Raw genomic sequence first — 25,569 nt, 5'->3', positions numbered from 1 at the left:
ATATTGTGCAAAGGCACAAAACTTTAACAATTAATTGGTATTGAAAAATATAGTAATGCACTTTAAGATTAAATGAGATTTATAAAGAAGCAGATGGCGCATTGATACCGCTGTCGTCTTCTACTCTGATCAAAACAGTGCGCCCCCTAGCGGATAATACATGAATTGCATCTTATTAAAAATTTGAATTCCATGTCTTTTATGCATTTTTTCACTTTTAAATTATCCCGCGGGCCTGATCGAACCTCCTTGGGGGCCGGTTCCGGCCGGCGGGCCGTATGTTTGACGACCCTGGTTTAATTAAAGGTTTCAGGGTTCCTCTAGATTACCTGAGGTCCCACTGATGGCATTCTGTTTCTGCTGCAGGAGGAGAACGAGATCCCTACCAGTGTTTTTGTGAAGGATCCTCTTCTGTTTCCTCCTGCAGGAGGAGAACGAGATCCCTGCCAGTGTTTTTGTGAAAGATCTTCTTGTTTCGTCCTGCAGGAGGAGAACGAGATCCCTGCCAATGTTTTTGTGAAGGATCCTCTTCTGTTTCCTCCTGCAGGAGGAGAACGAGATCCCTGCCAGTGTTTTTGTGATAAATCTTCTGTTCCTGCAGGAGGAGAACGAGATCCCTGCCAGTGTTTTTGTGAAAGATCTTCTTGTTTCCTCCTGCAGGAGGAGAACGAGATCCCTGCCAGTGTTTTTGTGAAGGATCCTCTTCTGTTTCCTCCTACAGGAGGAGAACGAGATCCCTGCCAGTGTTTTTGTGAAGGATCCTCCTCCGTTCCCCCGGGACCAGATCCCGGAGGAAGGAGAGGAACCTGCTCCGGGCGTCAGCGAAGGGAAACAGGAAGTGGGTTTCCAGACCATCGACCTGTCCTCCGATGAAGACGTGGGTCTGGAAGCAGATCTGGAGGAAGAGGAGGAGCTGTGGCCTCAAGACCTGGAGAACATGGAGAAGAGCCGGGCCGAGAAGCTGAAACGGTCCAGCCTGAAGAAGGTGAGAGGCAGCAGAACGGTGTTAATGTGTTCATCCAGTCGGGTTTAACCGTATCTTTTTTCGTACGTTTTTTCGTACGTTTTTTCGTGCGTTGTTTCGTGCGTTTTTTCGTACGTTTTTTCGTGCGTTTTTTCGTAAGTTTTTTCGTGCATTTTTTCGTACGTTTTTTCGTGTGTTTTTTCGTGCGTTGTTTGTACGTTTTTTCGTGCATTTTTTAGTGCGTTTTTTCGTATCTTTTTTCGTACGTTTTTTCGTACGTTTTTTCGTACAGTTTTTCGTGCGTTTTTTCGTACGTTTTTTTAGGCGTTTTTTCGTACGTTGTTTCGTGCATTTTTTCGTACGTTTTTTCGTGCGTTTTTTCATACGTTTTTTCGTGCATTTTTTCGTACGTTTTTTCGTGTGTTTTTTCGTACGTTTTTTCGTACGTTTTTTCGTGCGTTTTTTCGTGCGTTTTTTCGTGCGGATTTTTCGTATGATTTTTCGTGCGTTTTTTCCTGCGTTTTTTCGTACTATTTTTCGTACGTTTTTTCGTGCGTTTTTTCGTGCATTTTTTCGTGAGTTTTTTCATACGTTTTTTCGTACGTTTTTTCGTACGATTTTTCGTACAGTTTTTCGTGCGTTCTTTCGTACGTTTTTTCGTGCGTTTTTTCGTGCGTTTTTTCGTGCGTTTTTTCGGACATTTTTTCGTACGATTTTTCGTACGTTTTTTTTTTTTTAGTCTGTGGTGTGGAGAGTTTTAGTCTGTGGTGTAGAGAGTTTAGTCTGTGGTGTAGAGAGTTTTAGTCTGTGTTGTAGAGAGTTTTAGTCTGTGGTGTAGAGAGTTTTAGTCTGTGGTGTATTTAGTTTTAGTCTGTGGTGTATTTAGTTTTAGTCTGTGGTGTATTTAGTTTTAGTCTGTGGTGTATTTAGTTTTAGTCTGTGGTGTAGAGAGTTTTAGTCTGTGGTGTATTTAGTTTTAGTCTGTGGTGTAGAGAGTTTTAGTCTGTGGTGTAGAGAGTTTTAGTCTGTGGTGTAGAGAGTTTTAGTCTGTGGTGTATTTAGTTTTAGTCTGTGGTGTAGAGAGTTTTAGTCTGTGGTGTAGAGAGTTTTAGTCTGTGGTGTAGAGAGTTTTAGTCTGTGGTGTAGAGAGTTTTAGTCTGTGGTGTAGAGAGGTTTAGTCTGTGGTGTAGAGAGTTTTAGTCTGTGGTGTAGAGAGTTTTAGTCTGTGGTGTAGAGAGTTTTAGTCTGTGGTGTAGAGAGTTTTAGTCTGTGGTGTATTTAGTTTTAGTCTGTGGTGTATTTAGTTTTAGTCTGTGGTGTAGAGAGTTTTAGTCTGTGGTGTAGAGAGTTTTAGTCTGTGGTGTAGAGAGTTTTAGTCTGTGGTGTAGAGAGTTTTAGTCTGTGGTGTAGAGAGTTTTAGTCTGTGGTGTATTTAGTTTTAGTCTGTGGTGTAGAGAGTTTTAGTCCACTGTGGTGTAGAGAGTTTCAAAATGGTGTTGCAGTGTCTCAACAGTCTGCAGGAGTCGGTGTTCATGTGTTCATGTGTTCATGTGTTCATGTGTTCATCCGTCTGCAGGTGGACAGTCTGAAGAAAGCCTTCTCCAGGCAGAACATTGAGAAGAAGATGACCAAGATCGGAACCAAGATCGTTTCTGCAGAACAACGAGAGAAGATCAAGCAGAAAACCTCCAGCCTGAAGGTTTCTCCTCTCAGCTTCGGCCTCAGGAAGGTAAAGACTTCCTCATTATCCTTATTATCCTTATTATCCTCATTATTCATAAACCAGAGCTCCAGAAAACCTCCAGCCTGAAGGTTTCTCCTCTGAGCTTCAGCCTCAGGAAGGTAAAGACGTTATTATTCATAAACCAGAGTTCCAGTTCCAGACCGGTTCCTGTAAACTGCTGCTCACCAGCTCCACCAGCAGAGCAGACACTCAGAGATCATTCAGAAATATCATATCAGTTTTTGAGAAATTTTGAGAAAAAAGTTGAAATTTTGAGAAAAAAGATGAAAGTTCGAGAAAAAAGTTAAAATGTCAAGAGTCAAAAGTTTGAGAAAAAAAGTAGAAATTCTGAGAAAAAAGTCGAAATTTTGAGAAAAAAGTTGAAATTTTGAGAAAAAAGATGAAATGTCGAGAAAAAGTGGAAATGTCAAGAAAAGAGTCGAAATTTTGAGAAAAAAGTCGAGAAAAAAGTCGAAATTTTGAGAAAAAATTCCAAATTTTGAGAAAAAAGTCGAGAAAGAAGTAGAAATTTTGAGAAAAAAGATGAATTGTTGGAAAAAAAGTCGAAATGTCATAAAAAGAGTCAATATTTTGAGAAAAAAAAGTCAAAAGTTTGAGAAAAAAGTCGAAATTTTGAGAAAAAATTCGAAAAGTTGAGAAAAAAGTTAAAATTTTGAGAAAAGAGTCGAAATGGTCAATTTAATCCCACAAAACATGATGCTCATGAACAGGAAAACATATCATTAATCCTCTAAAACCCTTTAGACCTGAACTAAACAACAATCAGCTAAAACCAGCTGCTACACGACCAACACAAACCTGTTAAAGTTAAAGTTAAGACTTAACTTAAGAGTTAAAGTCTGACTCCACAGGTTGTAACAATCAGTGCGTTTACAAGGGAAGTTTAATTCCTATTTAATTCAGAATTAAAATGAATCAATCAGTGACAGAAACTCACTGAGCTGCAAAAACACGACTTCAACTCCACCGTATCTGTTAGAGTCCAGGGTTCAGGGTTCAGGGGTTAGGGTTATATATATATATATATATAGGCCTATATATATATATATATATATATATATATCTATTATATATCTATATATATCTGAAGACGACATTCAAATAATTCCTTTGTATCATAGACGTATTTGTTGTTTTGCCAAAATTATAATTTGTAATTTCTACTTAGAAATTAGAGTCACGTGGAAAGAAAACTCCACTAGTTCATGGATCACATGACTCAGACTTTAACCAGGACGAGTCTCACATGCTTCCTGTTAGCAGCAGCTCCTTAATCAATACCATGCTTTCTTTATTCTGACTGGATCATTCACAAAGAGAACCGTCCTTTGATTCCATTGGTTGAGAACATTTCTGCAAAGGTTTGCTTGTAAACGGAGAGAAACGGACATTTATTCTTCAGAACGTCACATTATGAGACAGAAACGTCACCAGCGTCATGAGTGACACCTGTGGTTACAATTAGTTTGTAACCGTCAATATTTTCTTGTATTTTACCTGTTTTATATTCTAACGTCACACTTAAAAGTAACTCCACTTCTCTGTCACTCCAAACCAAAGACTCTGGTTCATCTTGGAAGTAACTGGAAGTTACTCGTGTCATTTGTTGATGTTTTTTTCCAGGATTCTGATTGGCTAGCATGACTTTATCTTCTCGTTACACTGCCCCCTGTAGGTTTGGCTGCTCATAGCACCTTAACAGATATTTATGCAGGTTCCTGGAAATTATGGCATTTTTATAAACGTAGGGCCAAATCCACAAAGAATAGATTGTGCCCGCAAATAGCGCTGTGAATTGCACCGCATTTACGCCCGCAATTTGCCCCGCTTTAAGGTCCAATTTGCCCCGCTTTAAGGTCCTATTCACAAAAGATTTTGCTCTAATGATATGCCGGCGCAAACACGCCCATAAAGTTCTGCAGCTGAGTTCCCTTGTCTGAGTGAGTGAGCGGAGCTGTTTCCAGTGTTCTCCATATTTCAGCACACAGATTGGTCCATAATGAAAACTGCAGAGAGCACAACAGACTCAACTTTCACGTATTTGTACTTCTCTAGTATTTCGCATGTATGACATAAGCTAATGAAATGTCAAATGTTAAGAGGCTGTGGGCATTTACGCACAAGGCACAGCACCGGTAACTTCATTAACACCGGATCGGGATCAGATCAGGATCTGACGGTAATTCATGTTCTGTGTTTTGCTACACACACCTACAGGTCAGCTGTTAAACACACACATTCTACATTTATATGTTTATATGGTGGAATTGTTTGTAATAAAGCAGCCCCCTACTGTATGGATGAATCCTGAGCTCCGTCCTGTTATTTTTATTTTTAAATCCGAGATAAGTCCACAACCCCACTTGATCTGACTGTCTACAGTCATGTCTGACTGTAGATTTCACCCTCAATATCATTCAGTATCACACAGGCTTGAATGATATTGAAGAGAGAGAGAAACAGAGACAGAGCGGGAGTGAGGAGTGAGTTTACGCGCAGTTAATACACTTTGCTTCGAAAAGACGGTATTTGCTCCACTATTTTTGCGTGTGGCAAATAGCGCTGGCCTTTGTGAATTAGACGGTTTTTGCAATGAGGCTTATTTGCATAGAAAGGAATGTATGAATATTACCTAATTTAAATGCATGCAAATGGCACAGGCGCACCATGACACTATTTGTTTGGCAGCGCAGTTTGTGGTGCAGTTCGCCCTTTGCGGGTGCTTTGTGAATTGGACGCTCTCTTTTTGTCTCATTTGCACCGGTTTAGCGGCCGCAAAAGCAGCGCAATCCTTTTGTGGATTTGGCCCCTAGAGTGGGAAATATCAGTTTTTGTAAATACCCAGCTATGTGTAAACGTGGCCTAATATTCCATAAAGACTCGAAACTGAACAGGAAGTCGGCCATTTTGAATTAATTGTGTAATTTTGGCGAAATTTATGCCATTCCTTCGGCAGTTAATTCAGCCCGAACCGTAACGTGCACCCAGGTGTGTCTTTTCTCGTCCCACCGAGGTTTCCTGACGTTTAATGTTGTGTTTGTGTCTCCTGATGTTTAATGTTGTGTTTGTGTCTCCTGATGTTTAATGTTGTGTTTGTGTCTCCTGATGTTTAATGTTGTGTTTGTGTCTCCTGATGTTTAATGTTGTGTTTGTGTCTCCTGATGTTTAATGTTGTGTTTGTGTCTCCTGATGTTTAATGTTGCGTTTGTGTCTCCTGATGTTTAATGTTGTGTTTGTGTCTCCTGATGTTTAATGTTGTGTTTGTGTCTCCTGATGTTTAATGTTGTGTTTGTCTCCTGATGTTTAATGTTGTGTTTGTGTCCTGATGTTTAATGTTGTGTTTGTGTCTCCTGATGTTTAATGTTGTGTTTGTGTCTCCTGATGTTTAATGTTGTGTTTGTGTCTCCTGATGTTTAATGTTGTGTTTGTGTCTCCTGATGTTTAATGTTGTGTTTGTGTCTCCTGATGTTTAATGTTGTGTCTCCTGATGTTTAATGTTGTGTTTGTGTCTCCTGATGTTTAATGTTGTGTTTGTGTCTCCTGATGTTTAATGTTGTGTTTGTGTCTTCAGCCTCGCAGCAGCTCCGACTCTCAGCCTGCAGAAACTTCACCAGCGACCGTTGAGGCTCAGATCGTCCTGGACGACGTGATCCAACCCGACGTCCTGGACGACGCTGGACCGGAGGTCCCGTTCACCGAGGTCCACGCCCTGCTGGCCCCGGAGGACCAGGAGGTGGAAGTGGAAGAGGAGAAACAGGAAGTGGAGAAGCAGGAAGTGGATGAGGAGAAACAGGAAGTGGAGGAAGAAAAGCAGGAAGTGTCCTTGGTGGTGGAGGCGGATGTGTCGGTGGTTTCAGAGGGAGTTGATGAGGAATACGCTCTTTCCTCCACTCTCCCTCAGGAGGAGAAAGGAAAGGGAAGAGGATTTGAGGAAGAGCTGGGAGAAGAATCCTAAACACACAAAACACACAAGTTCATCAACGACAAAGCTAATCTGAGCTGTAACTGAGTAGCCTCTTAAAGGACCAGAATCCTCCTCAGGGGTTGGAGGTTTGGTCCCTGACTGTTCCAGATTCAATTCAATTCAATTCAATTTTATTTATATAGCATCTAATACAACAAAAGTTAGTTAAGTTTTAAACAAAACAAAAGCAGGCAGGTGGAAGCAGCAGCGGGATGACCAGAGCTCCTGAAGCTCCGGCCTGCAAACATGCACAAAAGAGAAAAAAGGGGGGCCGGCACAAGAAACTACAGGAACGATGGACAAAAATGATAGCTATGAGACATTTATAATAAATACAAATGGAAATGGAGAAGAGAGGAAGGGAAGAGGAGAGGAGAAGAAGGGTGAGAGGCACCGCCCAGCGGATCATGTCCCCCCTGCAGCATAGGCCTATAGCAGCATATCTACCACCAAGCTATATTTGAGACTAACTATTATAGTCTTGTTCTATAGCTGCAACTATGACTACTGACTCTAACACACTAGAGTTTACACTACCTAGAGATTTACCAACACCAGCTAGAGGTTTACTAAACACTAACTATAGGCTTTACTAAACAGAAAGGTTTTAAGTTTAGTTTTAAAGGTGGAGGTGGTGTCAGCCTCCTTAACCCAGATTGGAAGTTGGTTCCATAGTAATGGTGCCTGATAGCAGAACGCCCGCCCTCCAAATCTACATTTAGATACTCTAGGAACTACGAGTAAACCTGCACTCTGAGAACGGAGAGCTCTGCCAGGAACATAAGGCTCTATCAGGTCTTGTAAATACTGCGGAGCTGAGCCGTTTTGGGCTTTATACGCAAGTAATACAATTTTTAATTGGATTCTGAATTTTACGGGTAGCCAATGGAGCGACGCTAACACTGGAGAGATCAGTCAGTGAAATCTCCAGGTTCTCTGGGGTAAATAAAACACAGAATGAGTTTCGGCTCGTTTACAGCTCAGTTTTGTTTTGTTGTTAATTAAGCTTTTTCTTTTCTTGACCATCTTTCACCAACACTGTCCTGATACCTGGAAGATGTTCCAGATACCAGGGAGATGCTCCAGATATCTGTAAAACGTTTCAGGTATCTGAAAAAAGTCAAAAGTTTGAGAAAAAATTCGAAATTTTAAGAAGAAAGTCAAAATTTTGAGAAAAAAGTCGAGAAAAAAGTTGAAATTTTGAGAAAAAAGTTGAAATTTTGAGAAAAAAGTTGACATTTTGAGAAAAAAGATGAAATGTCGAGAAAAAAGTTGAAATGTCAAGAGTCAAAATTTTGAGAAAAAAGTCGAGAAAAAAGTAGAAATTCTGAGAAAAAAGTAGAAATGTTGAGAAAAAAGTCGAGAAAAAGTAGAAATTTTGAGAAAAGAGTCGACATTTTTGGGAAAAAAGTTGAAATTTTGAGAGAAAAGTCGAGTAAAAAGAATTCAGGTATCTGTAAGATGTTCCAGGTACCTGGAAGATCCAGGTATCTGTAAAACGTTCCAGGTATCTCTAAAACGTTCCAGGTATCTATAAAACGTTCCAGGTATCTGAGGTGTGAGTTTCCTGCAGCCATTAATGCAGAACTTCAGGTTAAACTGTTTGATGTTGGAGATTTTCTCTGTTTTTCATTCTTCCATTGATGTATAACCTGAACAAATGGGGTTCTCCTAGCTTTATTTTTAAACTTATTTGAATGTGTTAACCATAGTTTTACTCCTGATCAGCTAAGGCTGATCAATAATACCTGAGGTTGATCAATAACTCGGGCCGGCACCAACGGTCCAGTAAACCTGAAGAAACCCCGACTAACATTCCCTAGAGTTTGCTCTACCAAACTTCACTGGTTATTAAACTTATTCCAGTTTTCCAAAGGTTCTTAACCTTTTAACTGAGATCTCCAATTACATTCCAAAAATGATTTTAGATTTTAACCTTTCCATCGGAACATAATTCCTTAAGTTCCACCTTATAGTTTTAAAGATTCCACTACTGACCAAAGTTCCTGAGAATGTTTTTTATCAGTATTTCTGAGTTCTTTAACCCCCGTGTTCTGGTTCTGTTACCGTCACCGTCGACTGGTTCATTTTGATCTGATCAATAACAGATTTGACCTGATTTATCGGCTGATCAGTGTCATCTGTGTATACATGCGTTTCCCTCGTGCTACTGATCAATAACTGCTTGTTTATGTAACGATGTGGCTGTAACTGAACCGATCCAAACTAGTTCAGAAGTTACTTCCTGTTTCTGTTTGTTCTTTCAAAGATTTAAACTGTGTTGCCAAAGAAAATGTCTATTTACTTCTCGTCACCTTTGCTTTGATCAGACGTTTGTACCTGATTCACGTTATCAATAAAGTCTGTGATCACATCTCTGTCTGATTTTAACTCCGTCAGAATTACATCAGAAAATAAAACTTAATTACACATTAGAAAATAAAACTTGATTAAAGGCTGAGATGAAACCATCAATGTCATGATGACAAGATTCAGTAAACATTATTATTTTGTAATGGGACATTTTGGTATAACATAGTATGTTTTAAAGGGATTGTGACATGAAAAACACATTTTTCTTGATTTTTTGTGTTTTGTTGGGTGTCTTGACATCAATTACACCCAAAAAACAACAAACTTTTAACATTCAGTGTATTGTGTGCTTTCTGGGATTTTCCGCATAACTATGTAAAAACGGCGCACCTGGTTTGGTGGTGGATCGTTACGTAACGACCCGCTAAATCACCGCCCCCTCCACCCAGCTCCCTGCCTCCTCTCCTCTCCAGCGCACCATAAAGGCTGATTTATGGTTCCGCGTTACACCGACGCAGAGCCTACGGCGTAGGGTTACGCGGCGACGCGCCCAATACGCTGAACCCTACGGCGTAGGCTCTGCGTCGATTTAACGCGGAACCATAAATGAGGCTTAACACGGAGCTGTTTAGAGCCTCTTTTGTTCTCATCACCGGAGGAAAACTGTTAAGAAGACCCGCGGCCACTGACTGGACTTAAGATAAGGGGACACTGCTGCTTGCATGCCTTTATTTTTATGATTGTTTGCTGTGGTTCGCCCTGCTGCTTTTCCGTGCATGCTTCGCCTGTCGCTCCCGGCTTAACTCTCCGACGCCGCTGTGAGCGTATGGCTGGGCTGGAGGAGGTTTGGAGGAGGAGCGGAGCAATGATTGACAGGAAAGGGGGAAAAGGAAGCGTTTTTCACGGCGCAAAAAAACACTGTAATAAAAAGCCAGGAATGGAGTACTAGAGTGAAGTTTTTCTTGTTACACTCTTTTAGACACATTTGAGGGATGTTGGCCAAGACTTTTAATAGTGTTAAAAGCATGTTAAAAATGATGTCACAATACCTTTAAGTCAGACTAATGTACAATCCTGTTTTCAAGTGAACATTCCTGTGCTGACAATTTCTGTGGCAGGAATAAATATCCACACAGTCAAGGATCCGAAGGATCTCCTTTCACACCGTGCCTGTGGAATTTACCAGTCATGGTTTTCAGGGTGACATATATATATATACAGATATATTTGGTCTTTAGTTCCCAGCCTGGCTGAATTATAAGATGGCGTGTCTCTAAACATCTTCAGTTCACTCACTCAGAAGATTGGATCACTTGTCTGATTATGCTGTTCTGAGATCAGACTGAATCAGATTGAATAATCCACTGTAACCAGAGCATGGCTGACTCCTGACGCTAGGTGGCGCTGTACCCGAGGTAACCATGGTAACCATTTCAACAAAGAGCTACTTCCGGTTGACCTGCGCTTACCAACAACAAGAAAGAAAGACGGCGTCCGAGCACCTCGACGAGGCTACCGCAGCTACATTTCCTGCATTATGTACCTTTTAGTGTTGATGATGAAAAGAACAACGAATCTTTTGACTGCAGTGATGATAGAACGACGCCGGCGGCGAGTAATACGTCAAGGGGCCATAGAGAGCACGAACCTGTTGATGGACGCTGGAGCATCCCTGCTTCTAAGGAGGTCTCAACGTTCATGCTGGATGCAGGTCAGGAGCAGAGATTGGTGGGAGCGAGTGGTGCTAAAGGAATTTAGCGACGAGGAGTGGAAAGAGAACTTTCCAATGACCCGCAGAAAACCCCACCCGGGGGAAATTCTGGAGCATGCGCAGACTGCAATATCTATGTCCCCGTATACATGGCGTTAACAACCTGGGGCCTGTACTACGAAGCGGGATTTGGGGTTAGCGAGGTAACTTCAGGTTTAACTCTGGGTTTTCAGGACTACGACGGTGGTTCACTTCTTACCGGGGTACATCGCCATGGTAACTTATGCTGAACAGCTAACCTGCTCCGGAGCAGGTTATGTTCCAGATACAGATCGCCGGGTATAAAAGCACCGCCCACTGACCAATCAGCTCTCTTGGAAAATGGCATGCCCTTTCGAAGAGAATCCAGTGGAGCTCGGTGCGCGGATCGTGAGAGGAAAACAAAAAGAGTGGGCTGACTTTCAACAACAATTGAATTAGTCAAGAAACTAAGCAATTCCTTTCATACCCAAGTATCAACACTTTATCATTTATTTTCTCCTGACAGAGAGGTATGCGAGTACGTTTGTCTTTGCTGTAGATACCCTCACTCCGTCTTTCTAAGAAAACTACTTTTGCAAATAAACCTTTTTGTACAAACTGTAAATATACTGTAGAAACAAGGTATGAGTCATTTGAGAGAGGATGAAATGTCAGACCTCGTTTAATTTGAACACGACATGAACTTTTAATTTCAAGTCTAAATATTAAGTTAAATCACAGTGTAATTTATCCTTTGCTCTTCACTGCTGAAATAAGCGGCTCTGACAGCGGACTTCTCCATGCTTGCGATTGGTCATGCGCTGAAAACACTGCCCCTTTTATGTGCACGCGCTCATATCCAGATTGGAGAAACCTGGGTTGATATACCGAGTTGATAACCGCCGTCGTGTGACCGCTTAGCGTGATTGCAATTGTCCGGGTTAGTGAATCTGGATAAGGAAAAGATATCCTGGATATGTTGAACTTGCTTCGTAGTACAGGCCCCTGGTTGCGACTGGCTTATCTAGGTGCTCCAAACTGGTTAATGAATCCGGTTAGTCAGTCCCACACAGGTCCCAACTTGACCAGGTTGAGGTGTTCACATGCAGTTTAAAAGTCAGAACGATGTCTAATCCCGATCTGCAACCAGGTTGAATCGCTGCATGTAAACGCACTGACTGACTGCTTCTTCTGATCAGATGACTGTGTGACTCCATTCATGAATGCTTTTCTTAAAACTCCACAAAGAGCTGACGTGTCGACACATTCTTTTTTGAACACTTTATTGAACGAACAACAATTTTTGCCACCACAATTTGTTTCAGTAAATCAATGATTTTTGGTAGAAGTTAAACCAGTTTGAGTTTTGGGGAGAGGGGAAACCAGTTTAGTTTTTTAGTGGAACCAGTTTAGTTTTTGGTGGAAGTGAAACCAGTTTGGGCTTGTATCTCTGCTGGCTGACTTTTATTTTTATTTGTATCTCTGCTGACTGACTTCCATCCTGTTTCTAGTCAGGTTAACTCTGGATTAGCTGATCCTAACCTTGTTGTGGTTTGAAACCAGTCAGCTGGATGTTAGAAACCAGTCAGCTGGGAGTATGAAACCAGTCAGCTGGGAACTCAACTGCTGGTTAAACTGGAAATGTTCTTTGTTAAACTGGAGCTATAGTTTCCCCACACGTTAATTGATAGTTTTGGAAACAAAACCCCACCAGTTTCTGATGTTGAGGTGAATGAACTTTATTATTAACTATGTTTGGCTCAAACAGACATACAAGCAAGGGAGGAGGGAAAAAGGCATCTTCACACTGTGGACACCTAGGCGCATTTTACGCGCTTTTCACTTTTCATTTTTGGATAATTTTGGCTGAGTTCATCCATATGGCATGAATTTTGGTGAGATTGTGTATTTTTATATGATCTTTATATTTCCAGCTCAGCTCCTACAGTAAGTCTAAAATACACTCTGTAAAATACAATTGTTACACTCTGACCCCTTAGCGCAAAAAACGCGCCATTGAAACCCATTCAAACTTCAATTTTTGATCTCGCTTCCATTAAAGCATAATAAATGCATTTTATTATATTTAGGTGTCAATCTGGTCTTTTGCCTTGGAATTGATCATATTTACTACTCTGAACCAGATTACCTCATTTTTACCATATTTGGCATATGGAGAAAAAAACATGCTATTTCCACTGGATGGCACCGTCACAATTCACCCCTCCCCCTCCCTTCATGTGTGTGTGTGTGTGTGTATGTGTGCATGTACAGTTAGTATATGTGTGTGTGTGTATGTGTATGTGTTTGTGTGTGTGTGTGTGTTTGTGTGTGTGTGGTGTGTGTGTGTGTGTGTGTGTGACCTTATGACATTATGAGCAAAGGCTGTCAAGTGCCACTGTTTTCATTCATTCACATGGTTTTTGTGCAGAAGTTTAAAGCCCCTCTAAGATTATTTTGTATAAATGCACACCACACACACCTACACAAGAGGTCCATAAACACAAATAAATCCAAACATGGGGCATTTTGAATCACATGAAAGGTGCAGCCATAGACAAACTCCTGCTTTTTGTTGAGTCGTTTACACAGCTGCGACTGCAGCCAAAGTTTATAAAAATGCAACCTGTGGAACTAGTAATTTCTTATTTGGCAAGATGGAGAGAGCCTATTGAGTGCACAAAGCTTTGGACATAGTGATGGAGTCTGATTCTGATCGCGAGCAAGAGGAATCTGACACAGAGAACACAGATACTACAGACGAGGAACCGGTGTCTGAATCGTCTTCTGAGAGCTTGGATGTGTCCTCTGACAGTGAGGAAGATGAGACTTCCAGAAGTGGGGAAATTCAGTAGCAGTGAAATTTGCTTTCATCCTTTGGACCACCGTGGATCCCTCATGGCAACGGGGAAAAGGTTAGCAGAGGAGGCTGTTCATTGAGGAGCTGGGGAAGACTCTTGTGGCTCCACAAATGGCAAGGAGACGCCACCTCCCCGCACACCAGCTGCTGCGGCCTTGGTGTTGGTGCTGAACTCAAAGGAGACCCAGGTCTAAGCTCAAGTGCAAGCCCATCCCCACACACCACCCAGAGGAGGAGGCAGTGTGTTTTGAGCAGCAGCAACAAACAAGTCTGCTCCACCTGCAGAAAGTGTGACAGTCCCATCTGCATGGAGCACTACCAAATTGTTTGCAGCTCCTGCCTCACCTAAACTGACTCACACACACGCGCACACACACACCGACGCACATACACACACCGACGCACATACACAGACGCACACACACACACACGCACACACATACACACACACGCGTGCACACACACACACACACACACACACACACACACACACACACACACACACACACACACACACACGCACACACATACACACAGAGTCTCTTTCTTTCTCTCTGACACAATTTTGTTGCTGTTATTGAATGTTATTGAATGTTATTTAGTCAGTTTTGATGTTCCTGGCTCACTGTTCCTGGTTCATTGTTCATTGTTTCACTTCTGGGTAAAAAAGTATGTGTTATAGCTACCTTTTGAAATGCATGAAAAATAATAGTGCATGAAGATCAATGTTGCTGCTCTGTGTTTCCTGTGTTGTTCATCTAAAAACATGGCATCATGGCAAAAACCTGGCATTTAAAGGGTTAAATCTTTAAAAAATCATGAATATTTGATATCAATTATTAGGTCAGATGTAGGTGAAAGAAATTAGCTCAATTAAAGTAGAATATAATATAAATGTATAATATGTTTTATAGCTACCTTATGAAAAGTGCGGTTTTTGCGCGAAGGGGTCTAAGTGTGAGTATTTGACACTGCACAAAAAATAATAATGCATGAAAATCAATGTTGCTACTCATCATTGACATATCCCAGGCTGTAATAACCCAAAACAAAAAAATCTACTTTGCATGTAGTATATTGAAAATAATTCAATTTTTCTGTTTTTTTCATCTAAAAACATGGTGGCATCGTGACAAAAACCTGGCATTTAAAGGGTTAAATCTTTAAAAAATCATGAATATTTGATATCAATACTTAGGTCAGATATTGGTGAAAGAAATTAACTCAATTAAAGTAGAATATAATATTAATGTATAATATGTTTTATAGCTACCTTATGAAAAGCGCGTTTTCTGCGCAAAGGGGTCAAAGTGTAACTATTTGACACTGCACAAAAAATAATAATGCATGAAAATCAATGTTGCTACTCATCATTGACATATCCCAGGCTGTAATAACCCAAAACAAAAAAATCTACTTTGCATGTAGTATATTGAAAATAATTCAATTTTTCTGTTTTTTTCATCTAAAAACATGGTGGCATCGTGACAAAAACCTGGCATTTAAAGGGTTAAATCTTTAAAAAATCATGAATATTTGATATCAATACTTAGGTCAGATATTGGTGAAAGAAATTAGCTCAATTAAAGTAGAATATAATATTAATGTATAATATGTTTTATAGCTACCTTATGAAAAGCGCGTTTTTTGCGCGAAGGGGTCTAAGTGTAACTATTTGACACTGCACAAAAAATAATAATGCATGAAAATCAATGTTGCTACTCATCATTGACACATCCCAGGCTGTAATAACCCAAAACAAAAAAATCTACTTTGCATGTAGTATATTGAAAATAATTCAATTTTTCTGTTTTTTTCATCTAAAAACATGGTGGCATCGTGACAAAAACCTGGCATTTAAAGGGTTAAATCTTTAAAAAATCATGAATATTTGATATCAATACTTAGGTCAGATATTGGTGAAAGAAATTAGCTCAATTAAAGTAGAATATAATATTAATGTATAATATGTTTTATAGCTACCTTATGAAAAGCGCGTTTTCTGCGCAAAGGGGTCAAAGTGTAACTATTTGACACTGCACAAAAAATAATAATGCATGAAAATCAATGTTGCTACTCATCATTGACATATCCCAGGCTGTAATAACCCAAAACAAAAAAATCTACTTTGCATGTAGTATATTGAAAATAATTCAATTTTTCAGTTTTTTTCATCTAAAAACATGGTGGCATCGTGACAAAAACCTGGCATTTAAAGGGTTAAATCTTTAAAAAATCATGAATATTTGATATCAATACTTAGGTCAGATATTGGTGAAAGAAATTAGCTCAATTAAAGTAGAATATAATATTAATGTATAATATGTTTTATAGCTACCTTATGAAAAGCGCGTTTTCTGCGCGAAGGGGTCAGAGTGTAACAATTATTAAAGGTGTCCCGGAGGGTTAAGTACACAGTGAGAAGATGCAAAAAAACACCTCAGCACAGAAAGCACATGACAAATTTAACATCATCATCACAAGATTTATAGCCAGGAAGGCGTTGAGTTGAGGGAGGTGGTTATCAGTAAGTGTGTGTGTGTAGCGGTGAGTCCGTGAACTTCACTCAGAGCTGCTCCTCAGCCAATGTCCTTGGTGTTATCAGACGGCTCGGTCAGTTCTGAAACAGGTCCACAGATGTTCCTGAGAGGGGAGGGCTAGTGGGGGCAGACTCACCTTGTTTACATTCCACCAGAGAGATTGTGACCAGAGCGATCGGCCAAAACCGCTCTGTCAAGGCCAGATTATAGAATCAACAATTATATTAAAAACAGACAGACTCAGTAATTTTCCGTCTGCCTTCAGTCTCTGGTTCATCAATGGCGACTCCAATCAGATGAATTTGTGATCAATTCCCGCCTGGTCCAGGACCTGGTCCAGATCCTGGTCCTGGACCCCCCTCAGCTCCGGTGGATCATCTTGCTGACGGACCTGAAGGCCTGCTGCAGACCCAGACCCTGCACGGCGCTGCAGGCCTGGATCTCCCACAGTCTCTCAGAGTAGCTGGACAGGTCCAGCTGGGTGGCCACCTGGGGGGACAGGACCAGGGGGGGGACCAGAGTCAGGACCAGAGTCAGGACCAGAGTCAGACATGCTTTCACACCTCCCTAACCCCCCTCCCTCCTACCAGGACCTACCTCTAGTATGGTGAACTGAGTCCTACCTCTAGTACTTTAACTGGGTCCTACCTCTCGGATGGTCATGGAGTTGGGCCGGTCCTTCTTGTTGGCCAGAACCATCAGAGGAACTCCTCGCAGCTTCTCCTCACTCAGCAGCTTCTTCAGGGCTTTCTGGGCCTCCGGCATCCGGGCCGCATCGCTGCTGTCCACCATGAAGACCAGGGCCGTGCAGTCGTCCAGGAAGTGTCTGCAGGACCGGACAGTCAGGGAGTTAGTGAGGACTAGTGGGGTAGTAAAGGGTCAGGACATCGCTGCTGTCCACCATGAAGACCAGGGCCATGCAGTCGTCCAGGAAGTGCCTGCAGGACAGGACCAGGGGGTTAGTAAAGGGTCAGGACATCGCTGCTGTCCACCATGAAGACCAGGGCCATGCAGTCGTCCAGGAAGTGTCTGCAGGACAGGACAGTCAGGGAGTTAGTGAGGACTAGTGGGGTCAGGACTAACCCTAACCCAGGACTAGGGGGGGTAGTAAAGCTGTCCACCATGAAGACCAGAGCCATGCAGTCGTCCAGGAAGTGTCTGCAGGACAGGACAGTCAGGGGGGGTTTACCAGGACTAACCCTAACCCAGGACTAGGGGGGTCTAGGGTTGATTCAGGCCCCGTTTCCACGTATCAGAAACGCTGGTGTTTTCATGCGTTTTGTTCGTTCGTTTACAGGAAAACGAAGCTCAAAGTCTCCAAAAACCATCATTCCTGAAAACTCCGGCCAAAGTGGAGATTTTTCAAACCTCCGTCTTCACGTTTGCTTGTAAACGGAGAGAAACGGACATTTAGGCTTCAGAACGTCACATTATGAGGGGGGGTAGTAAAGGCTCAGGTGAGGTCAGGTGAGGTCGGCCCGGGTCCGGGGGGGTCTAGGGTCTAGGTCTAGGTCTTTGGGGCTCTGGGGGGTCTAGGTCTCACCTCCAGTTGGTCCTCATGCTGCTCTGTCCCCCGATGTCCCACACCGTCAGCTCCACCTTCTTGTCCAGCTGCAACGTCCCCACGTTGAAGCCCACGGTCGGAGACGTGTCCACCACCTGGAGGTCCAGAGACATCAGTCACGAAAGTTTGAGAAAAAAGACCACATTTTGAGAAAAAAGTCGAATTTTGAGAAAAAAATTAAATTTTGAGAAAAAAATTAAATTTTGAGAAAAAAGTCAAAATTTTGTGAAAAAAGACGAAATTTTGTGAAAAAAGACGAAATTTTGTGAAAAAAGACGAAATTTTGTGAAAAAAGATGAAATTTTGAGAAAAAAGACGAAATTTTATGAAAAAAGATGAAATGTTGAGAAAAAAGACGAAATTTTAAGAAAAAAGAAAAAATTTTGAGAAAAAAGACGAAATTTTCAGAAAAAATGAAATTTTGAGAAAAAAGTTGAAATTTTAAGAAAAAAAACGAAATGTTGAAAAGTAACTCCACTTCTCTGTCACTCCAAACCAAAGACTCTCGACCTGGACCACAGGAGTCCAGCCCTCACCTGTAACTGAGACTCACCTGTCCCTCAGGTTCACCTGTACACTCACCTGTCCGGTCAGCAGCCGGGCCAGCAGCGTGGACTTCCCTGAAGAGTCCAGACCCATCAGCATCACCTGGAACAGATTAGGAGGTTCAGAGCAAATAAGTTACACATAAATGGACCCAAATGTCTCTGAACGGTGCTGGCATGGCTGTGGTGAGCTGGTACATTTATATATTTACTGGTTCTGCCTGTCAGGCTGGGGTGGTGAGGACCCAGATGCAGGAGAGCGAGGCAGGAGTTCAACAAAAACCAGGGTTTATTCCACAAAAACAAAATAACCAAAAAACAAAGCGCTGTTTGGCAGGATCAAAAACTCACACAGGAACAGGGATGAAAAACTGGAGCAAGAACAGGAAACATGGAGGGAAGCACAGTACAGAACCACAAGGAGCAAGGGATTGACAAGACCAGATATAACCAGGGGTTAATGAGACACAGGTGCAGACAATCAGGGGTTAATGAGACACAGGTGCAGACAATCAGGGGTTAATGAGACACAGGTGCAGACAATCAGGGCAGATGGGACACAGGGGTTAATGAGACACAGGTGCAGACAATCAGGGCAGATGGGAAACCAGGGGTTAATGAGACACAGGTGCAGACAATCAGGGGTTAATGAGACACAGGTGCAGACAATCAGGGGTTAATGAGACACAGGTGCAGACAACCAGGGGTTAATGAGACACAGGTGCAGACAACCAGGGGTTAATGAGACACAGGTGCAGACAATCAGGGCAGAGGGGACACAGGGGTTAATGAGACACAGGTGCAGACAATCAGGGCAGATGGGACACAGGTGCAGACAATCAGGGGTTAATGAGACACAGGTGCAGACAATCAGGGGTTAATGAGACACAGGTGCAGACAATCAGGGCAGATGGGACACAGGTGCAGACAATCAGGGCAGATGGGACACAGACGGGACAGAACAGAAACCAACTGGGGGGGAAGAGTCAAACCCTGACTCTGTCCAGCGGTCCAACAATCCTGCTCTGAAGTCATTGACATTTTAAAAGCTATTTTGAATATTCATATTCCTCAATGTCCTGTTGTTTATTGGGGAGTGCAGTGAAAAATAAACATGTAAAAATTATTAAACGTATCATTGCTCTCACTTTTCTGTCTGTGAAGAGGACAATACTTATGAATTGGAAGATTCACAAGCCAGACTGTTATAATAAATACAATATAATTATATGTATAATATATAATACAACTGGCTGAGGGACTTTTTGATTTATTGTCGATTGAAAAGGAAAGTTCAATCCTCAAAGACGATGGAAATGTCCAACCTGCCCCGTGGACTGTCCTTAGAGAACTTGAGAATAATGGAACAATAACACGACCTGTTGTGTTGGTCACGTGATTTTATTTTATTTGACTTATGTTTCTTTTAGAGCTGGACCTGAACTGACTCTAGAGGAAACATCATCTCTAAAGTTTATCAACCCTTTCCCCCAAACCCTGTCTTAATTTGTGAAATGTGGTGTTGTTAACCTTTTTTTGTCTTCATTTTGAAAAATAAAAATTATAAATAAAAAAAAGAGGTTTCACTCAAATCTGTTATTTACAGTGTATGAACTCCAGCCTGTAACAGGTATGAACGATACCTGCACACCTGTTACAGGTGTGCAGGTATCGGACAGGTGACCCGGTCAGATCCTGACGAATCAAAGATCAACACAGAGATCTGAGGTGAATCAAGAGCTTTTCAGTTCCCAGAAATAAAACCAAAATAAACTTAAAACTTAAAATATTGCTTTCATGTTGTCCCTGATTTACCTGAACAGGTGGAGGAACGGAGGAGGAACGGAAGACTCACCTGAGCAGGGGCGGAGGAGGACCGGGCCTGACCCATCTCTTCTTTTACCTGCTGGAGCCCCGTGAGACTGACTCAGGTGAGACTCCTCTAAACTCTCAGGTGAGGTTAACCCTAACTCCTCTCAGGTGTGTTCAGGTGCAGGTCATGTGACCCGTCTGGCTGCATTCTTTAACGTGAAGCAGGTGACTCTTCAGGTTCAGACACACCTGCTGAGTCATCAGGGGGCGGGGCTTACCTGTGGTCATGTGACCCTTCACACACCTGGTGAGTCATCAGGGGGCGGGGCTTACCTGTGGTCACGTGACCCTTCACACACCTGCTGAGTCATCAGGGGGCGGGGCTTACCTGCAGAGTTGGTAGTAATGAGTTACATTTACTCCATTACATTTACTGGAGTACGTTTTGGGTAATGTACTTTTAGGAGTAGTTTTGAATCACTAGACTTTTTACTTTTACTTTTTACTTTTACTTGATCTCATGACATCACTTTTCAATCAACATCAATTGTATTACTTGCATATAAAGCCCAAAACGGCTTAGCTCCGCAGTATTTACAAGACCTGATAGTGCCTTATGTTCCTGGCAGAGATCTCCACTCCCAGAGTGCAGGTTTGACCCCCCTGGTCATCCCGCTGCTGCTTCCACCTGCCTGCTGTGCTGCTGACGTCCCCGACTCCCCCAGTCTGGCCCTCGGCAGGAGGGTCCCCCCTCATGATCCAGGTCCTGGTCAAGGTTTCTTCCTCCTAAAGGGGAGTTTTTCTTGCCACTGTTTGGCTTAAGGTTTTTCTCCCACTAGGGGAGTTTTTACCTGCCATTGTTTATGTAATAATTGCTCGGGGGTTTATGTGATAAAAACGTTAGTTTTTGCATGTTTTGTCACATTTACACAGACTCATAAACACACACGCACGCATGCACACACACACACACACACACACACACACACACAGAGAGTTTCTATGAGTTCATGTTTGTTCTAGTTCTGGTTAAAAAAGAAAAGTACAAAGGCTGGACATTTTGTGCTACTTGTGCTTAATTTATTTTTTTATTGTTATTATTTTATTATTTATTAAAGTACTTGAATTTACTTTAAGATTATTTAGAGCTCCATCTGAGATGTTTATATATTAATGTTTTATATTATATGGAGGAGGAGGAGCTCCGTCTGAGGAGGAGTCACGTCTCCTCAGACGGAGCTCCCTCTAACATGTTTATGTATTAATGTTTATTAATGAATAGTATTTTAGTATTAATGTTTTATGTATTAATGTTTATGTGTTATGGAGGAGTGATCTCTCCTCAGACGGAGCTCCGTCTGACATGTTTATGTATTAATGTTAATATATTAATGTTTATATATTAATATTTATATATTAATGTATTAATGTTTATGTTTATATATTAATGTATTAAGTCCTCCCTGGAGGAGGAGTCACGTCTCCTCAGACGGAGCTCCCTCTAACATGTATTAATGTTTATTAATTAATAGTATTTTAGTATTAATGTTTATGTGTTATGGAGGAGGAGCTCCGTCTGAGGAGGAGTCATCTCTCCTCAGACGGAGGAGGAGTCTGTTTCTGCAGGTATAAATCAGCTCCTTGAGCGGCCGCAGCTCCTTCTCTGCTCCTTCTCCAGCTCCAGCTCTAACACCGACTCATCACAGTTTCTTCCCCGGCTCCTCAGCTTCATCATGGGCTTCGGAGACCTCAAGTCCGCCTCCGGCCTGTCGGTGCTCAACGACTTCCTCTCGGCCCGCAGCTACATAGAAGGGTGAGCAGGACCCGGAATCAACCGGAATAAACCGGACTGACCCGGAATAAACCCGGAATCACCGGGATTAACGGCATTAACCGCGTTAACGGAGCAGAAACGCGGGGAAACTGGAGCACCTGCCGCCGCCATCTTGGCTCTGCGGGGCTGACCCGGGGCTGGTGGCGGGGCCGAACTAACCCGGACACGGGACCTGGTGGGGACCAACCCCGGTCCAGGTCTGACCCTGGTCCGGGTCTGACCCGGAATAACCCGGATTAACCCGGACTAACCGCTTTAACGGAGCAGAAACGCGGCGAAACCGGAGAACACTCCGCCGCCATCTTGGCTCTGCCGGTGTTCTGTCAATCTTCGCTACTTTGTGGTTCTGCGCATGCGCACACTAGATTTGTAGAAAACCATTAGGTAGCATTTTATTTTTTTATCAAAGCAGCAGAAATTGGCAGAACACCCGGGACTGACCCGGAATAACCCGGACTAACCCGCTTTAGCGGAGCAGAAACGCGGTGAAACCGGAACGAAGCGGTGGAAACCAGAGAAACTGTGGCGCACCGCCGCCATCTTGGCTCTGCGGGCTTAACCGGTGGCGGGGCCGAAAATAGACATATTTACGTATATATGTGACATATTTATGTATATAAGTCACATATATACGTCTGTGGGCCGACCCACCCTGACCCGGGGCCGAGCCGGGCAGAATGGGGGACTTTAAACTGGATTTACACGAGTTTCGTCGGTTGGTCACGTGGTGCTAACAGGCTAACGCGTGGCTCCGGTCTGCGCATGCGCGCCTGCGCTGCCACGTGAAAGGCGCTAAATTAAGCCTGATTTATGGTCCTGCGTTAAATCGACGCAGACCCTACGCCATACCGTCCGGCGTAACTCTGCGTCGGTTTAACGCGGAACCATAAATCTTCAGGTGGAATAAGGTTTATAGACGTAGTTTATAAGAACATTTTTGACAAAACAGGTTCAAATAAACAGATGTTGAGGCCTTTGCTCATCAAACATTACTAGATTGTTTTTAAATAACTTAGTAACTTAATAACACGGTTTTATAAATGAACAGTCCAAAGCTGTCCAGGTTATTCAGTGTGTTTACATGGGAAGTTTAATTCCTCTTTAATTAAGAATTTAATTATCATTAAAATGAAGCCGTATCTACCTGCTGCTCAGGTGTTTCTGCAGACGTGATGATCCAATCACCATCTTTCGGCTGAAGAATGATGACACTTTCTGGTCTGATTCTGCAGAAACCACCAGGGCTAACGCTAATGCTGTTTTTTTTGTTTTTTTTTTTAAATTCAGAATTTAAATTAAATCCGATTTGAAATGAGTAAAAATTACCATGTAAACTCATTCCCAATGAAAATGGCCATTCCGAATTAAACTTAATTCCGAAGTAAGTGGCTGGTTTATTCCGATTATTAAATCTGAATAGAATAATTCTGCGATCATGTATACACTCATTCCTCTTTAAATTAATTCCGGTCTTTCTGCTCGTTCCCTCGCCCGTCTGTCTCCTTGACGCTTATATTCCAAACAAAGTTTCAAGATGCAGCACGCAGTAAACGCTGGTCAAGAGCAGAGACCATTTATTTAACCTGGAAATAAAATCAAAACAAATCCAAAAAGGATGCTAATAAATGGTCCTGGTCCCCAGATCCGTAACCATGCCCCCCCCCCCCCCCCCCCAAGTTCGTCCCCAGGCCTGTAACCGTGGTAGCGTGTCGTCTATAATAGTGATGCACCGAAATGAAAATTTGTGGCCGAAAATAATAATAAACACTTGGCCGAATACCGAACAATACCGAACATGGTTCTTCAGCAGTTTCTCATTTATTTTGCCAATTTTTTCACCATTGCATAAATCAAATACATTTGATTTAGGCTTTTCAAAGAAAAAAATCTTTTACAAAATTACAAGGTAGAAAATATTTATTGAACATAAAAAACTGAACATGTTTTAATTTCCAGCATTATGTTGTTTTGGTTCCACCTCCTGGTGAATGTTAGTTAAAATTCTTATGTGGTTACTTTTTGACTTTTTTCACAAAATTTTGACTTTTTTCCTTGACATTTCGACTTTTTTAACATTTTGACTTTTTTCACAAAATTTTGACTTTTTTTTCTTAACATTTCGACTTTTTTCACCATTGCATAAATCAAATAAATTTGATTTAGGCTTTTCAAATAAAAACATCTTTTACAAAATTACAAGGTAGAAAATATTTATTGAACATAAAAACCTGAAATTTTTTTAATTTCCAGCATTCTGTTGTTTTGGTTCCACCTGCTGGTGAATGTTGGTAAAATTCTTATGTGGTTACTTTTTGGTTGGCCAACGATTTATGTTTGTGGTTCAACCGTTACGGAGCGGCCAGTCTATTTCCTTATTTTACAACGCCGTTATTAATTGTTCGGTTTTTTCCCACTTATTCCACCGAACACCCAAAGTGTTTTTTTACCATTTTCGGCCGAACAATTTCGGTTACCGAACAATCGGTGCATCACTAGTCTATAACCATGGTAACCTGTAGTAACCGTGGTAACCTCTCCCCCAGGTTCGTCCCCTCCCAGGCTGACGTGGCGGTGTTTGATTCCATCTCGCCCCCCCCCCCCCCAGTAGATCTGTAACTGTAGTAACTGTGGTAACCTGTAGTAACCGTGGTAACCATGGTAACCTGTAGTAACCATGGTAACCTCTCCCCCAGGTTCGTCCCCTCCCAGGCTGACGTGGCGGTGTTTGATTCCATCTCGTCCCCCCCCCCAGCAGATCTGTAACTGTAGTAACCATGGTAACCATGTTCCCCCAGGTTCGTCCCCTCCCAGGCTGACGTGGCGGTGTTTGATTCCATCTCGTCCCCCCCCCCAGCAGATCTGTAACTGTAGTAACCATGGTAACCATGTTCCCCCAGGTTCGTCCCCTCCCAGGCTGACGTGGCGGTGTTTGATTCCATCTCGTCCCCCCCCCCAGCAGATCTGTAACTGTAGTAACCATGGTAACCATGTTCCCCCAGGTTCGTCCCCTCCCAGGCTGACGTGGCGGTGTTTGATTCCATCTCGTCCCCCCCCCCAGCAGATCTGTGTCACGCCCTGCGTTGGTACAACCACATCAAGTCCTACAGCAGCCAGAAGAGCAGGTGAGGAGCTGGTGACGTCACGGGGGGGCGGGGCCTGCAGCTATGACGTCACGGGGCTAAGCCCCGCCTCCTCCCTCAGTCTTCCAGGTGTGAAGAAACCCCTGGGCCAGTACGGGCCGGCGGGCGTGGCCGACTCCACCAACAACTCTGCAGCCAAGGAGGAAGATGATGATGACGACATCGACCTGTTCGGCTCCGACGAGGAGGTGAGGGGGAGGAGGAGGTGAGGGGGAGGGGTGTGTGGGTGGGTGTGTGTGTGGGTGTGTGTGTGTGTGTGTGTATATGCATGTGTGTATGCATGTGTGGCTGTATGTGTGTATGCATGTGTGTGTGTGTGTGTATGTGTGGCTGTGTGTGTGTATGTGGCTGTGAGTGTGTGTGTGTGTGGCTGTGTGTGTGTGTGTGGCTGTGTGTGTGTGTGTGTGTATGTGGCTGTGTGTGTGTGTGTATGTGGCTGTGTGTGTGTGTGTGTGGCTGTGTGTGTGTATGTGGCTGTGTGTGTGTGTGTGGCGGGCTGTGTGTGTGTGGCTGTGTGTGTGTGTGGCGGTGTGTGTGTATGTGGCTGTGTGTCTGTG

General features: G+C 42.6%; 3 protein-coding genes across 3 annotated transcripts in view; 2 read left to right on the top strand and 1 right to left on the bottom strand.

The window, feature by feature from the left end:
- cavin2b (caveolae associated protein 2b) overlaps positions 1-6,876 on the top strand; it is a 55,599-nt gene extending 48,723 nt beyond the window's left edge. Inside the window, exons 4-6 of the mRNA XM_061716226.1 lie at positions 722-985; positions 2,541-2,693; positions 6,280-6,876. Of these exons, the coding sequence (XP_061572210.1) occupies positions 722-985; positions 2,541-2,693; positions 6,280-6,663 (801 nt within the window). The 3' untranslated portion in view covers positions 6,664-6,876. The remainder of the gene's footprint in view (positions 1-721; positions 986-2,540; positions 2,694-6,279) is intronic.
- Positions 6,877-16,468: 9,592 nt separating this feature from the next.
- On the bottom strand, positions 16,469-20,174 carry arl11 (ADP-ribosylation factor-like 11). Its single transcript, XM_061716246.1, has 5 exons — positions 20,082-20,174; positions 18,264-18,329; positions 17,661-17,776; positions 16,766-16,943; positions 16,469-16,606 (listed from the first exon to the last, which is right to left on the bottom strand). Exons 1-5 carry the CDS (start codon positions 20,115-20,117, stop codon positions 16,478-16,480), a joined length of 525 nt encoding a protein of 174 aa, XP_061572230.1. The 5' UTR covers positions 20,118-20,174; the 3' UTR covers positions 16,469-16,477.
- A 1,513-nt stretch (positions 20,175-21,687) lies between these two features.
- eef1b2 (eukaryotic translation elongation factor 1 beta 2) overlaps positions 21,688-25,569 on the top strand; it is an 11,315-nt gene continuing 7,433 nt past the window's right edge. The window contains exons 1-3 of the mRNA XM_061716240.1: positions 21,688-21,851; positions 24,872-24,994; positions 25,074-25,200. Coding sequence (XP_061572224.1) covers positions 21,772-21,851; positions 24,872-24,994; positions 25,074-25,200 — 330 coding nt within the window. The 5' untranslated portion in view covers positions 21,688-21,771. The remainder of the gene's footprint in view (positions 21,852-24,871; positions 24,995-25,073; positions 25,201-25,569) is intronic.

This window comes from Cololabis saira, chromosome 24 (genome assembly GCF_033807715.1).
Source record: "Cololabis saira isolate AMF1-May2022 chromosome 24, fColSai1.1, whole genome shotgun sequence".
Taxonomy (NCBI): domain Eukaryota; kingdom Metazoa; phylum Chordata; class Actinopteri; order Beloniformes; family Belonidae; genus Cololabis; species Cololabis saira.
This window is presented reverse-complemented; position numbering and strand designations above follow the sequence as displayed.

Coding starts and splice junctions, on each gene's coding strand:
- arl11 (XM_061716246.1), bottom strand. CDS start 20,117: ATGGGTCAGGCCCGGTCCTCCTCCGCCCCTGCTCAG. Junction 17,777..18,263: donor CCCGGCTGCTGACCGGACAG/GTGAGTGTACAG, acceptor CTGGACCTCCAG/GTGGTGGACACGTCTCCGAC. Junction 16,607..16,765: donor ACTCCATGACCATCCGAGAG/GTAGGACCCAGT, acceptor CTGTCCCCCCAG/GTGGCCACCCAGCTGGACCT.